This window comes from Myiozetetes cayanensis, unplaced genomic scaffold, assembly GCF_022539395.1.
Source record: "Myiozetetes cayanensis isolate MyiCay16 unplaced genomic scaffold, myiCay2020 scf2-11, whole genome shotgun sequence".
Classification (NCBI taxonomy): Eukaryota; Metazoa; Chordata; class Aves; order Passeriformes; family Tyrannidae; genus Myiozetetes; species Myiozetetes cayanensis.
Window position 1 is genome coordinate 106,015,614 of NW_026087411.1, and position 17,517 is coordinate 106,033,130.

Consider the following 17,517-nt stretch of genomic DNA (forward strand, 5'->3'; position numbering starts at 1 on the left):
TAAGGGAAGAAGGGAGGGGAGAAGGGGGGGGCTGCTGCCGTGACTTTCAGACATTTGGCAGAGAGCCAAGTCCTAATTATCACATGGACGGTAACCTCAAATACTAAAAATTACTAATGCTACCGAAGTGAAGCTATTGGAAGGCTGACAGTGACAGTACTAATTAGTAGCCCAAGTGGGCTGACACTATATCACCTTTTTGATTATCTGCATGAAACTTAACCTTTAGAAGCAAAATAATTGCTCAAGACCATATTCTGATGGCTCTTTTCTGAGTTTAAATTATTAGAACAAAGGTGACAACAAACAAGTTCTTCAGTTAAACTAATATTTTTGCTAAAACTACTGATGGTCATATCCCAGCATAAATAACAGTAATTTACTCAAAACGAAAAAAAAGTTTACTAAAACACACTCAAAGAATGCTAAATTAGATGAGAAGTAATATTTTGTTTATTAGGCCTACATTTTATTTAAATTTTTAAATGTACTTTAATTTAATTACACAGCAGCTCAGCCACATGAAGGAACAGGTTGTCTATATCACAAGACTAATTACAGGTATATATAACACAAAACTCCCCAGAATACTTGAAATACAAGAGGCCACTGGATACAGAAATAAGTGATAGAATAAGTTATATTGAGTATATGCATATGACCATGTGTTGGGTTGTTTCCTCCTGCAAACATTTGCTATCATTTCCATACTGTTTTAGTCAGGCACTGTCATCTCAGTAACTTATCAGTATGTTTCAGAATGTTTGACATTTCATTTTAATTCTTGAAAATTAGATTTTTCACAAGAATATCAGCTTATTTGCCACTTAGAACAAGGGAAAAGGAGGTAAAGTAGATATATAAATCTTCTAGAGAATTTCTCACGGTTCACAAGACCCCAGAAACCAAGGAGGAAAAAAACCAAATTTTTATTTGCATTATTCAATCTCTTGAGGTTAATGGCTGCTTTTCACTATATGAAATCTGTATCTGCTAAAATAGTTGCTGAACATTGCTCCCATGAAACTAATAAACGATACAGCAGAGACAGTCTAGCCCCATCTCAACATTTTCCAAGTTTAGATATCTATGCCAAACAAATAAAGTTAATTATTTTATTTATTTATTTAGATTTACATAAATAAATTACATATATTTATTTGTATTATTTATTATATTATTATTTATGAAGACATTAGGTATCCAATTTATTATTTAGTTACCTAATAAATAGCACTGAAGAGATTCTGGCCAAGATATTCATAGCTATTATTGACTTTAGCAGAGATGTGCCTGTTCAGAACCAGTTCTGTTGCCAATGAGGAAGGATATGGCTCGGGATTAAAATGAGAGTGAAAACAAGGGTTTTTTCCTCCTTGCATTTGCCCAGATTGGAGTTTAAAACTTGAGCATACTCAGCTCAGGCCTGTGCACTACTGTTTCTTTGTGGGAGCTGGGGAGAGTAGAGATTGCAGAAGCAATTTTCAACTGGATGGGTTAGTTGTTATTGATGATGACCACAGACACCTATTCCACTGTGCTGGGCCAAATCATCCTCAGCACAGTACATTTCACACCACTCAGAGCAAGGATGCTCCAACTCCCATGGCTACTGGGCTGTGTTACATACACATACAATCCCTCTGAGGCTGCAAGTCCTGACAGCCAAGGCTGACCCCAGAGAATTGTTTCTGCTGTTTAATACAACCTTTCCTTTCCTTCTGAAATCCTGGTTTGTTGCCAAACACAATCACCTTGGCACTAGTCCTGGAGAGCCACGCTGGAGGATGAGTTGCAGTGTGGGGTTTGGTGATCCATATGCAAAGCTCTCATCATGGACTGACCCTGCACTTGTAAGGTGAAACTCCAGTAACCCTATATTGAAATACGTACCTATTTTGCATCTGGACAAATATAAAGTTGTCCACGCCTCATGTCACTTCATGTTTCCCCAGCACAAACGCTACACTTCTCATAGTCCAAAATATGTGAGAGCTGGGCTGTGTCACAAGTTTGGAAGATTTATTTCTTTATTTTACAGAATAAAATCGCCCAGGGATTATCCAAAATCAACATGAATTTCTTGGGTGGAGAAGCTTAAATGGGTTCTTTGTATAAGCAAACAGACTTGCACAAACACACTGGCAGTCAGCTCTCCAATGGCTCTACATCAGAGAAGGAACCAGAGTGACTTCACCTCAGGTGTGGAATACATGCCATGGCTGAAGGACAGCTCATTTAAGCAGTTTTCAGATAGTAGAAATTATATGACTTGTACCTTACGCTGCAAACACCCCATCTGCGCCAAGACATGTGATTTTAAGACTTTATTTAGCTGAAGTGTATTAAAAGAAATACTGTATTTCTTTATTTTCTTTGGCAAAGCATTAATCTTCTGATGTGCTTTCGGAAAAACAAATGTGCCATCACTTTAATGAATCTCTTTTTCTGACCTCTGCTAAAACCACAGGCAGAGAACAATGATAGATTAAAATATAGTGTTTGCTCTAAGATTAGTCGACAAGTTAATCTTGCTAGGAAAGAGGACTTCGGTTTTCAGTGAAATAACAGAGAATTATGTTTGTTTGTTTTTTCTGCTGTGTATGCAAGGGAAATTCTTAAGCAGAAAAAAAAGTATAGCAGTTATAAAAGCAGGCTTTAGGCTGGCAATTCACAAAATTTAGCCCATCATTAAAGAGTCTCCAAAAATCATAGACTTCTTTTTATTGGATGATTAAAAAAGATACTAGAGGCCAGATTTTCCAACAGTACCCTCAAATGTCTGCATGCTTTTGTACTCTCTGAATTTGAAAAGGAAAGGCTTACATGTCCAAACTCCAAACTGCTCTGGTCACAACAGGTGGCTGAGTATTTGAGCTCAGTACATACAGACACTTGCTCACTTGTCAGGGAGTGGCTCTGAAGTCTGTCCCAAGATCTGCTCATACTCAAGGCCTCCAAATTACTCATGAACAAGTAAGGAATTATGCGAAAAGGTAACTTGTGATTGCATGTCATGAAGGTATGGGAGGTAAAAACCTCTGGTCTACCTGCACTGTGTCTTCTTCCCTGGACCATTTACTCTAGGAGGATATCTAAGGACAATCTCTAATGAACCCCTCGTATAAACTCCTGTGGTCAAGAATTTTCGGAACTGGACTTTTTGCAGGATAAAGACAAGTAAGTATCTGCAGACCGAACTAGGGGCTAGAAAAGATTCACCTCTTCCTCTGAAGATGCTGCTCATTTCAGCTGTGTGACACATCACCATCCAGCTTAATCTTAGTAGTAAGGAGAAACAACAAGTTTTTAAACAGACGAAAATGCAGTAACATCACAAGAAAGTATCAAGAGGAAGGAAAGCAAAGAGGAAGAAAATACTGACAGGTCAGTGATGATACCAGAGCGTATGAAAAGGCACAAAGCAGCCAGTACAACCAATCACATAGTTCAGGAGAGTTAGCTCAGGGTCATGGTAAGTCTTCTGCATCTCCACCAAATACCTTAAGTACAACCAGCATATTGGGTCAAGTGTTTTACACTTTATGCACCACATCCTTTTTCCACTGCAGACACACAAACAGCCTGGTGGGAGGAGCAGCAGTTGTGACTGAGTAACTTCTGCTTAGATGAAGCAACCCCTGAAAAGTTTTATCTTGTGACAGGCAGAAAGCAACCCCACAACTTCATTATTCAGAAGGATTAGCTGTTAAAATGGTGTGCATAATTGGAAATCTAATTCTGGAAATTAAATAAATAATTCGACTGGTTATGTTCTTACAGCAAAAGACAATAATTTCTTACAACTGAATGATGCCACTTGAAACTGTTTAGACAGAACTGTAAGGTTAAAAACCACCACTTAAGGTGGGTCTATTATAGGCATCCCCTAAAGACATATTGCTTAAAGTCTGAATGTTTCACCCAATCTTTCATTTGACTAATGAAGCCTGGATAATTTGTGAAAGCAAGCAATAAAAGGCCAAAGAAATGGGATGGAAACCATGAAAGAATGTTCAATAAATATTGAAGAACTCCTCCTGACAGCAGGAACCAGGTCTTAAAGCATTGTGTTTTAGATTAACCCTTAGACCTTAGGCTGGCCCTAGCACCCTCAGGAACTGTTCATGCAACTTTTAAGATAAACATAGCACTCATTAGTGTTTATTGGAGCAATTACTTCTTGTAAAGATATCCTCCACAAATAAATTACCATTTACTCAAGATACTGCAGTGGTCATATGTATTATTTTCTTTACTAGAAAAATAACAAGACCTTATTTTGCAAATTAAACTACTGATTTCCTTTGCTATCTGCATACCTATTGCTGGGACACTTGTTTAACACCTAATCTGTTTTTCAAAGGAAGTTGTCTTATAATTAAATTAGTACGAGTGTTGTGTGACAGAATGAACTAATAATAACAAACATGACAAATATTAAACCACAATTTTTTATTAAAAGTATACAGGAGCATATTGAACTTATTAAATTTAGATATCTGTTAGAAACTTCTTTTATTTTGCATTCACAGCCTTGCTTCCCTCTGATTAGGGTAACTATTACCAAGGTATGATGAGGTAACAGTACAAACTTTGAAGCAGAATTTTGATGGTTGTCTCCAATTTCGGTAAGACAAACACCATTAAAGAGTGTTTTATTACGCAGTTTTACACCAGTCAATGTCTCCATTCCAACCACTCTAACATGCATGAAGCAAATATAGTATGGGTGTTTTACAAAACATAGATGGAAAAGTTTTCTGTATTTAAATGACTCCATTTTGTAGTCATTCATTACGCTGAACAACTGCAGAAAGTACAATCTGTAAGAATTTTCAGCATCATATTATAAAGAGAGAAAACAAATAGTAAAATAAAAATTAAAAAACACCCACTTAGCAGGGGAGAGATTGGAAAACCGTCACTCTGTAGGAGTAGATCCGAATTTCCAACGTGAAGGAGCAAAAACAAGGACGTCTGAGCCCATGGAAAACTGATTGTCCATGTTACATTTTCTTGTTTTCTGGACACAGGGAAGCCAAGTGCAAGGCTCTGTGAATTCCCTCCATTTGCCCAAAAAACCAAAACTTCACACTTCAACAAAACTTGCTTCTATACAGTTTAACAATGGAAGAAAACCAGAATAATGATGTTCTGCACATCACCAAGACTGGGTAGATATAGCAGAGATGGTAAAGAAAGGACAGTGGAAATTCTGTGAGTGTTGAAGGGAACGAAAACAGATGAATACCACTTCACAGGCATTGATTCCTCTGGTGTATGACAAATGAGGTGCTGTGCCGCAGTAGGCAAGTCCAACAGTCACACCTATTGAAAACAGCACTTCAAAACTTTGGGAAGTTTAAACAGATACAAATAGAGAAAGAAGGACTGTGAGCAAACAAGGGAGAGCCGAAATTTGGAGCAGAGTAAGACAGCTGGCCAAGGAAGACAACCCATGTTATTTCAAAGACAGGAAATAAAAAGAATTATTTCCAAAGTAAGAGAAAATGAGAAGGAGCACACCACGATGTTAAGAGGAGGAAAAGGGAAAAAGCAAGGAGCTGAGAGGGGCCAGTATGGAGTTGCCCAAGTAACAATAGGAATTTTTACCTCACAGTGACCGGACAGATTGATGGGTGACATTTTATGAAGTGTTTGATCCTTCTACTGAATTCAACCTATAACTTTTAATTTGTTAGGCCAGTCCCAAGTTTTCTTGAAAATCCTTCCCAAAATTCTATTCAGAGCTGCAATACAGACCAAGACTGAAATATTCAACTAATTATGAGTCTTCAGAATAACACAAAAATAAAATTTATATTGAGAATAACACTAAAATAACACTAATGCACCTTCCTGCTTCACTAGCTCCTATAATGGTATTAGGATGGCATTGAGTAAACTTAGTCCTTTTTCTTTACTCTTGTGTATATTCATCTTGGATGATACTATTTCAATAGAAATATAAAGGAAAGTGTAGGTTTCTATGTTCATTTGTCCATGGAAACATTAAATTTAATATTCAGGTCCAAATTATGTAACAATACCATCTGCATCCTTTTTAAGGAGTAAATGATCCACTTAGGCAAACCTAATATTTTTCCATCTTTGATCCTTCAAAAGTTATTTATGGTTTATAAGAGGCTTTTGAAATTGTTATCTCGTATTCCCTGCTGCTGTAAACTGGTGCCACAGTGCTGACTGAAAAGAGCTACGTCAGTTTATTCCTGCAGAGAACTTGACCCCCTGCTACCAGTGCTGAGGGCTGTAGCACAGCATGTATACAAAACATTCTGCAATGCAGTGTTACCTCACAGCACTCAATCCATGCTCCTAAACTGCTACCTGGCTTGAGAAGCCCTGTAATCTCTGTGTAGGCTCCTCTTTGCACAAGCAGTGTGAGCTGATAGCAAAGGGAACCAGCCACGACTCAGTGACTCCCAGCACTGATCCCTGCTTGCAAAAAGAAATGAACAAAACAGTATATGTAAAATCGTTTCACCTTCTACTTTATATAAATTTAGCAGGTTTCTTTGTCAGTTGCTGATGTTTTAAATAACCATTTCCATGTGCTGTGCAGTGCAAGTTTTGTATGTTTCGGGAGGAAACATAGTTTTGTCAAATGACCACTTTAAATTCTGATGTATATCTCTTCTTCTCCAGTGTTCTGTTACATTATTTAAAAATTACTTATCTAGTACCAAGATAGCAATCTCCTTTTTAACCTTCCTGAAGAAAATGCTGAAGGTTTCATTCTTAGTCACTGGCCTGAACTGCCCAGCACGGCAGCTATGGCAACATGCCCAAGGTGCTGTAATGGCTTTATTTTACTTGGAGTTTTACCTGATAGCTGAAATGGAGACTTAAGTGAAACCACTACAAAACTGAATCCTAACATGGCTACAAGAAAGCTGGAGAGGAACTTCTACAAGGGCATGGAGTGATAGGACAAAAGGGAATGGCTTTAAACTGGAAGAGGGCAGGTTTAGATTAGATTAAAGGAAAAAAATTCTTCACTGTGAGAGTGATGAGGCACTGGAACACATTCCTCAGAGAAGCTGTAGGTGTCCCATCCCTGGAAATGTTCAAGATCAGGTTGGATGGGGCTTTGAGCAACTTGCTCATATGAAAGGTGTCCCTGCCTGTGGCAGGGAAGTTGGAACAAGATGACCTTTATGGTCCCTTCCAACCCAAACCATTCCAAGATCTGTCATTACAGATGAATAATGATTTTTTGATCCTCATTTTGTACAGGTGAGAGGTCCTACATGGAAAGTAAACCAATTCACCACAAGCAGTTCTAGAGTCACAGTTGGACAAAGTTTGGTTTTCTCGCTCATTAACATTAGCAGATATTAAAGTAACAGCTCAATACAAATGCTTTGAAACTGCCTGCAGCTTTACAGTATAATTTATATAAAGAGACAGCAACTGAGTTTGACCTGCACTCTAGACATAAACAGATCCAAATGCGATCAAGTAGAGCTTTATAATAAAGAGAATTCAGAAATACTGAAATTGCTCTCTTCATGATTAATTGAAGAACAAAACTTCTTCCTCCTAATCACGTAAACACCAGTACAGAAGTCAGTGGAGTGTCTGACAGCAAAGACTCATTACTGTAGTAATATGTTTGAAAACATAGTTCTGTTAGGGAAAAAAATGACAAATGGTAATCACTGAGAATTTTAATTATCTGCTGTAATGTTTAACCCAATGGGGAATCATTTGACAACTAAGTAGTCACCTGACCATTCCAATAATTTAATAGTTAAATTAAATAATTTTAATATATATATTACTCCAATAATCCTAAAATTCAGCCTTTAAGAAGGTAAGAATGTCTACCTTAAAGAAAGAGAGCAGTGCTATGTGGTATCAAAACTAGGAAAAAACAAAAACTCCTTCATCCAGCAAGCAGCTTTGGGACCCCCTCATTCAACCTGGGTCCACAATACCATATCATTTTGTTCTTTATCATTTCTCTAAGCACTCAGCCTCTACTCAGATCTTACTGAGAGATTTAAATAGATACACTAGAGGTATGAGTAATTCACTACTGATTATTTCAGAATGAGGCTATTTGCAGTTACTTCTTCCTGCACATTCTGCCTTACAGTTTTCTGTATTTCCCTGAAATGCCTACATTGCTCCTTAAAGAAAGGGAAACTCCTAAAAACAAAATAAAACCAGAAGGGGTCCACGTTCCAAACCTGATTGATTTTAGAATCTCGAATTATGTTGTGCATTACTGATGATTCCTCAGTCTTACAGCTGTAGATCACTGTCAATTAAAAATAAAAATGCCACTAAACACTGGACTGATCCCATCAACATCTGCCCCATATGTTGCAAGCTTTGTGGGTATCAAATTAAATGAAAGGTCTCTACCATAAAGTAGAAATCCTTATTAGTAAATAAAAGTATTGATCAGCTTTCTTCCTACAGCTAACCTATGAAGGGAGTAAACTTTTTTGACTCAACTATAAAAACAAATCCAGACCTGTTACAACTTCAGACAGGAGGAATTATTCTCTGCTGGGGGCCACTTTGTTTTCATTCTGTTAGCAGCCATATATATATCTTTCACAGTGAATTAGGTTAAAAGATTCTTAAGTATTCCCCCTGGGGAAAATAATCTGAATCATCTCAATATTATGTTTATTAAATTATGTTACTTTTTACTTTCCCTATAATTCTATGGTAAACATTTAAACAAGTTACTCTGGAACCTCACAGCACTGGTCATCCCTTGAAAGTCAGGACACCAGAAGATGCAACTGTTACCTCTTCATAGGGTTCACATTCTTGAACATTTTCCCATGCCCCAACAGCCATCTGCATGTAACCAGAAATTATGGTATCAGTTGGAGAACATATCTATGTCATGGTCTGAAAGGCAGAATATGATCCATAAAGAATTTCAAGACCTACATCCAAAGTTTCCTGGAACACAGTAAAGACATTGTACTTTGCAATGGGTGGAAGTCTCTTTTTTTTTTTTCCTTTTTTTTTTTTTTTCCCCTTTTTTTTTTGTTTTTTATCATCTTGTTTTCTGGATAAAGATCCAGAAGATTGTATCAGGTTTTAAAAGCTATTACATCATCACAGAATATGCCAAGTTGGAAAGGACTCACAAGGATCATCAAGTCAAACCCATCTTTAAAAACAGATTTATATTACTCTTATTTGTAGATATGGATGAAAATTTCTGGTTCTTTTAACCAAGGAATTAGTTGAATAAAGGACTAGAATTGGATTAGAAAGCTCTTCATGGACATTTTTAAAAAATATGCCAACAGGTATTCTGTTGACAGACTGAGGGAAAAACCTTGAAAGAATCAGAGAATTCAGACAACCTATTTTTCATACAGCCATAAGAAATGTAAAGACGAAGTTCTATTCTTAGTAATGTCAACAAAAATTACTCACTACTTCATTGAAGTCAATGGAATACAGAGCTATGCATTAAGTGGTACTAAAATGAGCTTAATAGTGTTTAAGAGATCACTACAAATAAATACATGGCTGCTAAGGTATGGTGCTATGAGCAGTTAAAACTGTTATCATTTTGGAAGGCCAGAAAAGAAAACAAGAGAGCAACTTAAAAATACTTCACATATGGCAAAATTTTACTTTCTTAGTTTTGATTTTGAATGGAACAGGACTTTTAGACACATGCTTAAAGTTAAGCAGGACCGATAAAGTCAACGGCAAATGCCAAGATTTCACTCTAAGGATGTATTTGCATAATTATGGGCATGATTACGGGACCTCCATGAATAATTAACTGAATGTGGCTCAAAGGAAAGAAGTAAATGGAGCACTACAGCATCCCCAGGGCTGCTTACTTTTCACACATTCAGATTTCAAACATTCCAGTGGGTTCATAACATGAAATGACCATTTGTTTCCTTAAAATAGACACCTAGCACTAAAACCATACAGTAAAATTCAGATCTTACCAGGCAAAGACAAAAACCTCAATATTTAAATGCCTCATAATAACTTTTACATATGCACACACACTTCCTTCCTTAGGCTGCCTTTTCCAAGACAAGGAAGGAATACGGTTTCTGGGCAACAGAAGTTGCTGGATCAGGAGGGGCAGCAGGACTGCACTGCACTGAGCTGACAGTTCCTGTCCCATCCTGTGAAAACAACCAGTTCCTCTGTGCACACCCCGATGTGGGATCCCTCACTGTTGATGAATACCATGCGAGGAGCTCAATGTGATTAATCAGTGCCAAGGCCAGCTCCGTAAACAGGAAGCTTCTCCTCTCTATACATTGAAAAATCACACTGGGCTATGAAATAGTTATGAAACTAGCAAAATTCTACCTGAATGGCATGCTTGAAACTTGGGGGCTTTAATGTATCTACACTGTGATACCTCTAGGCTGGGACAAATCATGTCATATAATTCTGCATTAAAATTAAGCAGAACTTGAATGTGGTCTGGGACATAAACATGACTACAGAGTTCTCTGAGTCTGTAATATATAAACATAACTGACTAAACCTCAAAAGAACTTACATTACAGATAATCCATCTTTCATTGATTCTCAGGTATTTTAATTTATATGCCTAGGAAGCAGAAAATGTTACTGAAACAGAAATTAATGTGAATTAAATGTGCGTAATGTGAATTAAATGTCTGTATGCATAAGCTTAAAGTATGCATGTGAGATGCCAGCTGCCTTCCTTGTCTGATATACATATATATATATATATGTATATATAAATATGCAAGACATAAATGCCTTTTAAACTCGGCTATCACTGTGTACCTCAGTGTGGCCACATCTCTGCTGTTGTTACTGACCAAAGAGTGCTGCAGCACAGATAAGGATTTGCTGGTCAAAAAAATTTTAAGTACTACAGAGACTAATTCTGAGGTGTTTTTGTACTGACCAAACAGATTGCCAGTAGCTCTGGTTCACCTGATTCAGCAGTGTAGGTATTCTCCACCATCAGCAATCGTTAAAAATATCTATTCCACTTAAAATACATGAGTCACAAGCCAGTGAAAACTACCAAATACATATGGAGTCCCTGTGCCTGTGTAACTTCTCTCCCTGGAAACATTTAAGGCCAGGTTGGATGGAGCTCTGAGCAACCTGGTCCAGTGAAAGGTGTCTGTGTCCACGGCAGGCGTGTTGGAACTAAATGATCTTTAAGGTCCCTTCCAACTCAGGCCATTCTATGACTCTATGATACACAACAACAAAGATGAGTCCCTATTTCTAGGAGCCCAGTTCTTGGAACATCCAACTTTCATGACCTCCTCCTCTCCTGCGTGCAGCAGTACAGACCACAACCCCAACTGCTCGCTCTCACCACCCATCTGTGGTGGCACAGCATCTCTAAGGGCACTGCAGCAAATGCTTACACAAAAGAAGTGTTATTGGAAAAGTATTCTTAGTTACTATCCATTCCACTTAGCAAGTGGAAAGTGGTGAGAGTGCCAACTCCATCTGATCAGCCAGCTCTTCCTGGACCACAAGCAAGTGTCCTGGGAACCACCAGAGCCCCACAGATCACAGCTTGGGAATCACTGTCCTAAATAACTCATAACCCTCTTATTATAGAACACCATGCTCCTTGTCTTGCTCAAGCTACTACTTTAGGCTTTTTCCTGCCAGCACAGTATATCATGATGGTAGAAACTTACATCTCATATCTGCTAACCATGCTCACACTTCTATCTGACATTTGGTGGACAACTACCTAGCAATTAACATTATTAACTTGCTGAAGTAAAAATTCAGTTTTACACAATTTGTCATTTTTTGTAGATTTATATCACTTGAGCTAGACGCAGACTCTCACTCATAGTCAATTCTGCAGTTTCATTAGAAGCCAGAGGGCTGCAAAAGCAAATTCCATTCAGATGAATTGTAACAACAGCCAAGAAGCAATATATCAAATAAATTCAAGCTGCACACGGCTTCCAAATTTTCCTGTAACACTAGAATTTATTTTTTTTTAATACACAACTTAATTTCACTTCAAAACTTCACACTGATGGTACATTAACATTTTGGGATCACATAATCAGTGTCTTCACAGATAATTTATTATCCCTTCACCACTTTTGTGCTTTTTCCATATTCTTTCTTAAGGATGTAATGCAGTTTCAAAATGGTCCTACCCTCCATGTGTAAAGAGAAAGCAATGGAAATACTCTTTTGATGGACCAGAAATCAATCATTACCTACCTCTTTTTATCAAGAACTATGACCTAAGGCTAATTTACCAGATTTTAAGGACACACTATTATCTTCTACAGTTCATAAACATAAAAGATCAAACTAGAATTTTATCTTGTAACTTGACTATTAGGAATGGCATTTCATTCAGAAGCAAGTTAACAATGATTCAGATGCAAACCAACATTCAGTAGACAATCTGTTCCAAAGGGAAACCATGCCTTGCTGAAACTATAAAAAGTGTTTGTAATTTGACTGTGTATAGCCCAACACTCATCTGTACAGTTTAGAAAGTTCAAGAGATTTATCTTTAATATATCACTTGATCAAATATTGTATCGTTAAGAGATGACTGACGACTAGCTATTTGTTAGGTATATGACATTTTAATGCATCAATTGTGTCTCTTCAATCAATTAAGAATCACACGATTCCATATTTCGGTAACACTTGGCATACAAAGACTATTACAACGAATAAATAAATAAATAAACTTTGATTTTTCTTTACTCTCAATCTTATTTCACTACCAAAAATAGTATCTTGGCAATCCTAAGGACAAACTAAACCAAAGTTGTGTCCTTCTTGAAGGACACTGACATGCTGGAGCGTGTCCAGAGAAAGGTAACAAGAAGGTTCAGGGGAGATGTTCGCACTCTCTACAACTCCCTGGAAGGAGGGTGTAGCCAGGTGGTGGTCGACCTCTCCCAGGTAACAAGTGATGGGACAAGGGGAAACGGTCTCAAGTTGTGCCAAGGGGGCCTCAGGTTTGGATATTAAGAAAAATTTCTTCACTGAAAGAGTGGTTAAACATTGGAACAGGCTCCTCAGGGAAGTGGTGGAGTCACCATCCCTGGAAGGGTCCAAAAAACGAGTAGAGGTGGCACTTTGTGATATGGTTTAGTGGGCATGGTGGCATTCAGTCAAAGGTTGCACTTGATGATCCTTCCCAGCCTTAATGATTCTATGATTCTACTTTTACTTCTGTCTGAGATATCTTATTTCCTATTTCATGTCAAGCCACAGCAGATGTCCACGGAATTAGACCATTTTAAGACATGGTTATGTATGTACACAGGCTGTCTATCCATTTTTTATGCCAATTAAAAAAAAAATAAGAAAGAACTAGAAAACTGTTCTCCTTTCTGTAATTTTGCCTACACCTAAGGATTGATGTGGGCCTGTTTTGCAGTCACAGCAGTGTTCAAAACAACTTCTTTTTTAAAAGATGAGGAGGAGGATAAGGACATTGAAATTGAGGTATAATTTTTCATTGCATTCACTGAGTAAAAATAAGTTTCAAATCATTTTTCATGGGGGATTGATTGCTGGAAGCAGAATTACAGCAACGAAATATTCAATTAATGGTGTGTGTCTTTGTGGAGCAGAGCCTGCAAGAGCTCTCTGAATAGAAGGATATAATAGAGAAGTGAAAATGAAGGGTGAAGCTTTGTTTGGTTTCCAAATTGCTAAGTGATATGCCTCCAGTCAACTAGGAAGTAGTCTGTGATTGATGTCTGCTGTTGGAAAACTTGTTTTAGTCTTTCTGAGACTTTCAAAATTTGCCTGATCTATAAATAACCAGGCATGCTATTCCCACACAGTTTGCTTCATTTTAGACTCCTTTACAGCATCATCATTTACAAGTTAAGTGCACTGTTTAAAGGCTTGAACACTCTAAATCAGTGGTCTCCGAAATGGGGTGCATGCACAGTGGGGTATAGGAAGGAAATACCAGAAATGCAGAGGAACATGTATGTAATTTGAATTTTTAAAAACAATATGTTAAGGGTGTGTGCCCTTAATTTTTTTTTAACTGACAGTAGTACACGAGCAAAAAAGTTTGTAGACCACTGTTGTAAATGAATTGTTCTTTTCATTATGAATTGTTCTTTTCTGCTATTTCCCCCTCTTCCCCCACTTTTATTTGCTATATTACAATCTGAAAAATCTCAATAATCAATGGTGTCAGAGATTCATGTTTTCTGCATAAATTTATGCCCTCACTCTTGTTATCAAGAAATACTGAACTTCCTCAGAGGATCTGCATGAGGCTATTTTAGATGAAGCTTTATGAAACATCCATAGGAAGCATATAGGAATACATGGAATTTTTACAGAACACCTTAATTTTCTCAGTGCACCTTAATTTTTAAAAAACCCTTTACTGGGTCAGGCATGTGAATCCCCTGAGTTCAGCAGTGGCAAGAGGAGATGCTATTCAGGCATCACGAAGCCTGGACCCTTTCTGCCTCCCTTCCCCTTGTGGTGATTCTTTCAGGCTCCCAAGCCTGCCACAGGATGGCACTGGGACCAGGAGCACCACAGAAGGTCAGTGTCCAAGGCAAGGAAGGACAGTAGTGCACCTGCACATTAAAGAACCTGACTCTTTCAGCAGCTGTTTATGAACCACTTGTCCATCAGGTTGTTTCATCCTTTAAGGTCTGCTCATACAACTTGTCCAATATAGTGCTTTGGCTGTTAATTCCCTAAATTTTTTACCTGATGCATAAATAAATAAATACTTTCTCTTACCTGTTTTAAATCAGCTTGTACCATTAAGTGATGGTTAGTTCCACGACTGAATCTGATATATTTTATCCTGCATTTACCTTATTTATAATAATAATAATGGCCAGTCTTCGCGAGCGAAGATCCGGGGAAGGTCTTTCCACCCTCCAGCCTGCGCATTGGATTTTTTAGGTGAGACACAGTGTGCGCGGAACTGAGCCCACCCTTTAATCCTAAGGTTCATCTGCCGGGGCCAAGCGAGCTTGGACAGTGGCAGCGAGGTCCTTAGGACGTAGGTGGGTTGCCTTTAAGGGCTAACGAGCCCCACCTGCCCGGGAGTGGCCCTGACCCGGAATCGAACCCGGGTGATAGCGCCGCGCCTTTACCACCAGACCACCAGGGGCTCCTTACCTTATTTACTGTCATGATTTTGGATACTCAGTCATGCTCCTGAGAAGTGCTATGCTCCCCAAATCCAAGAGTCATGTCATCTCTCATAGCAAGAAAGCTGCTTTCTCTGTGTTGTTTTAGTTGTCTTTCTGCAGTTTTAGTTGTCTTTCTGCATTCAACTCACCAAGTTGTCCTTGAGATGCCCACCAGAACTGCACTCTAATATTCAAGGTGTGGGTCCACTATGATCACATGCAGTAACAAACCAATAATGCCCCCTTGTTTGTAACACTCCTTATGGCTAATGCTTTGTTGCCTCAAATTTTTGTCTGCCACTGTGCAATGAGGGATGATTAATATTACAGAACTGTCAGTGATGACACCAGTATCCTTCCTGAGTTTTATAAATGTATTCAAAGTTCAGGACTGCCCAGGAAGAGTTAAAGAAGATCTTTTTTGTCAGATGCATTGATTCATATTTATCTACCCTGAAACTTGTCTACCATCTTTTTGCCCAATCATTAAATTTTGTGAGATGTTTCTGCAGTTCCCTCACATCTAATGTCTTCCCAGTAATTAAATGCTATGAAGTGCCATCCACAAACTGAGAGATTTCTTTGTTTACTCTCATTCTGCAGGTCATGGGTGAATATATTGAATAAAACCTGACACAACACCATCATGGTAATTCACTTCTGACCTGTCCATCCTAAAAAGGTACCACAGTCTTGAAAATTCCCCCTCTCACAGGAGCATTGTCAGTGCAAAAGGGTACCGTGAAGTCAGCTAATGGTTTGTTTTCAACTTAGATCTATCAGCTGCTTTTACCTACTGAATGCTCTCCTTCACCCAGATTTACACTTTTTAGTAGTACAGGGACTGTCACAGTGGAAATGGGACAACACCCTTACTGACTCAATCTAAAATCCTTCTCCCCTTTCAATTTGCTCAGCCATTTCAAGTCACCAAACACATCTCTCACTATCAAAAGTTCTTTTTACTAACTACACACCTAAAGACACGATCACAGCGCAGACCTTGAAATGTTCCCTGCAATAAACTCAGCTCCACTCTGTTGCCAGATTTCTACCTGTTCCCTGTGGCTACTACTGTACTAGAAATTATAAACCTAAGGATTTCTCACTTGTCAGGAAAAACATGCTAGTAGTCAGTAGCTTGATACTTGAACACAATGACTGGTAGGAATTTTACCAAAGCAATACAAGTTTCAAATTTAACTTTCAAACTTGAGATTAAATAAACCAATAAAAAGGCTTAGAAGCTCAGGTGCAAAGGTTAGTGAGGGAAAGATACGCCAAACAGCTAAAATGGTTTGTTCCTCAAAATTTTCAGGTTAATTTACATTGCTGAACCTTTTGGACCTAAGGAATCATACTGATTTACTGCTACACCACCGCAGCCTGACCAAGTCCAGAGGCATTCTGACACTAAGCAGCTTTCAGGACAGGATTTGCTGCTGGTTCCCCCTGTTTTACAATGTTGTACATTAAGAGAGTGTCTGTTCAAGTTGGCTACTATGTCTTGCTGGAGATGTGCATGTCAAAAGACTCTTAACAGATATACAAGCAACCTCTCCCCTTTAAACATCCCATACCCCAGTCTCAGAAAGATGTACTTGCTTCCAGGAAATTCACTAATTTAGTATGGCTATTATTAAATTCAGAGATAATTAAATCTCTCCTAACATACTCAATCTTTGAATTGGACATTTAATTTTAAAACGTACTTTTCTAATCTACTCTTCTCAACATAAACACATTCTAGACCCTCTTCACTGTAACTTGTCTCTAACGACTGCCAACAGCAAATTCTTATTCTCTTAACAGCACTTATTTGTCTGGTAAATCTAATTTACCTAAAAATACTTTTTTCCTCAGTAACTTCTCATACAACTGTTCTGTGGAAATACAATGGAGACATTTAAAACTCACATCCTTCTATTTTTAACAGGCCAAGTTCTGGTATTGAAATGGAAGGGGTACAAACATTTGTATGCACGAGTTGCAATATTGTACCTTCTATCATTTCCATCCCACTGGGAGGTTTACAATGTCCGGCATGGCTCACAACCCACACGGGATACTGCTGGTTCAGTCCACAATATAAGGCCTGTATAAAGGTCCTATAATAACCTGCCAGTCCAGGGTTACCTGCCAAAAAACAAAAACATACAAGCACAGTCAATATTAACCTTCCTACAGCAAGCATTCTGCTTCAAAGCAAACTAAACAGCATTATACAGCAATTTTTTAATTTATTTTCTCTAGTGCATTTCCAATTCTAGTTTTCCCAAAGTCAGAGGCTATGCTATTCAACTGGTTTAATTCCACTGATCAATGGCATTCATGGGAAGCATTTTACAGATTACACTGAAAT

At 38.1% G+C, this 17,517-nt stretch overlaps 1 protein-coding gene across 1 annotated transcript in view; it reads right to left on the reverse strand.

Annotated features, from left to right (window-relative positions):
• The window catches only part of LDAH (lipid droplet associated hydrolase), a 115,446-nt gene that overhangs the window by 68,988 nt on the left and 28,941 nt on the right, over positions 1–17,517 (reverse strand). Inside the window, exon 3 of the mRNA XM_050316435.1 lies at positions 17,157–17,291. Within this exon, the coding sequence (XP_050172392.1) occupies positions 17,157–17,291 (135 nt within the window). The remainder of the gene's footprint in view (positions 1–17,156; positions 17,292–17,517) is intronic.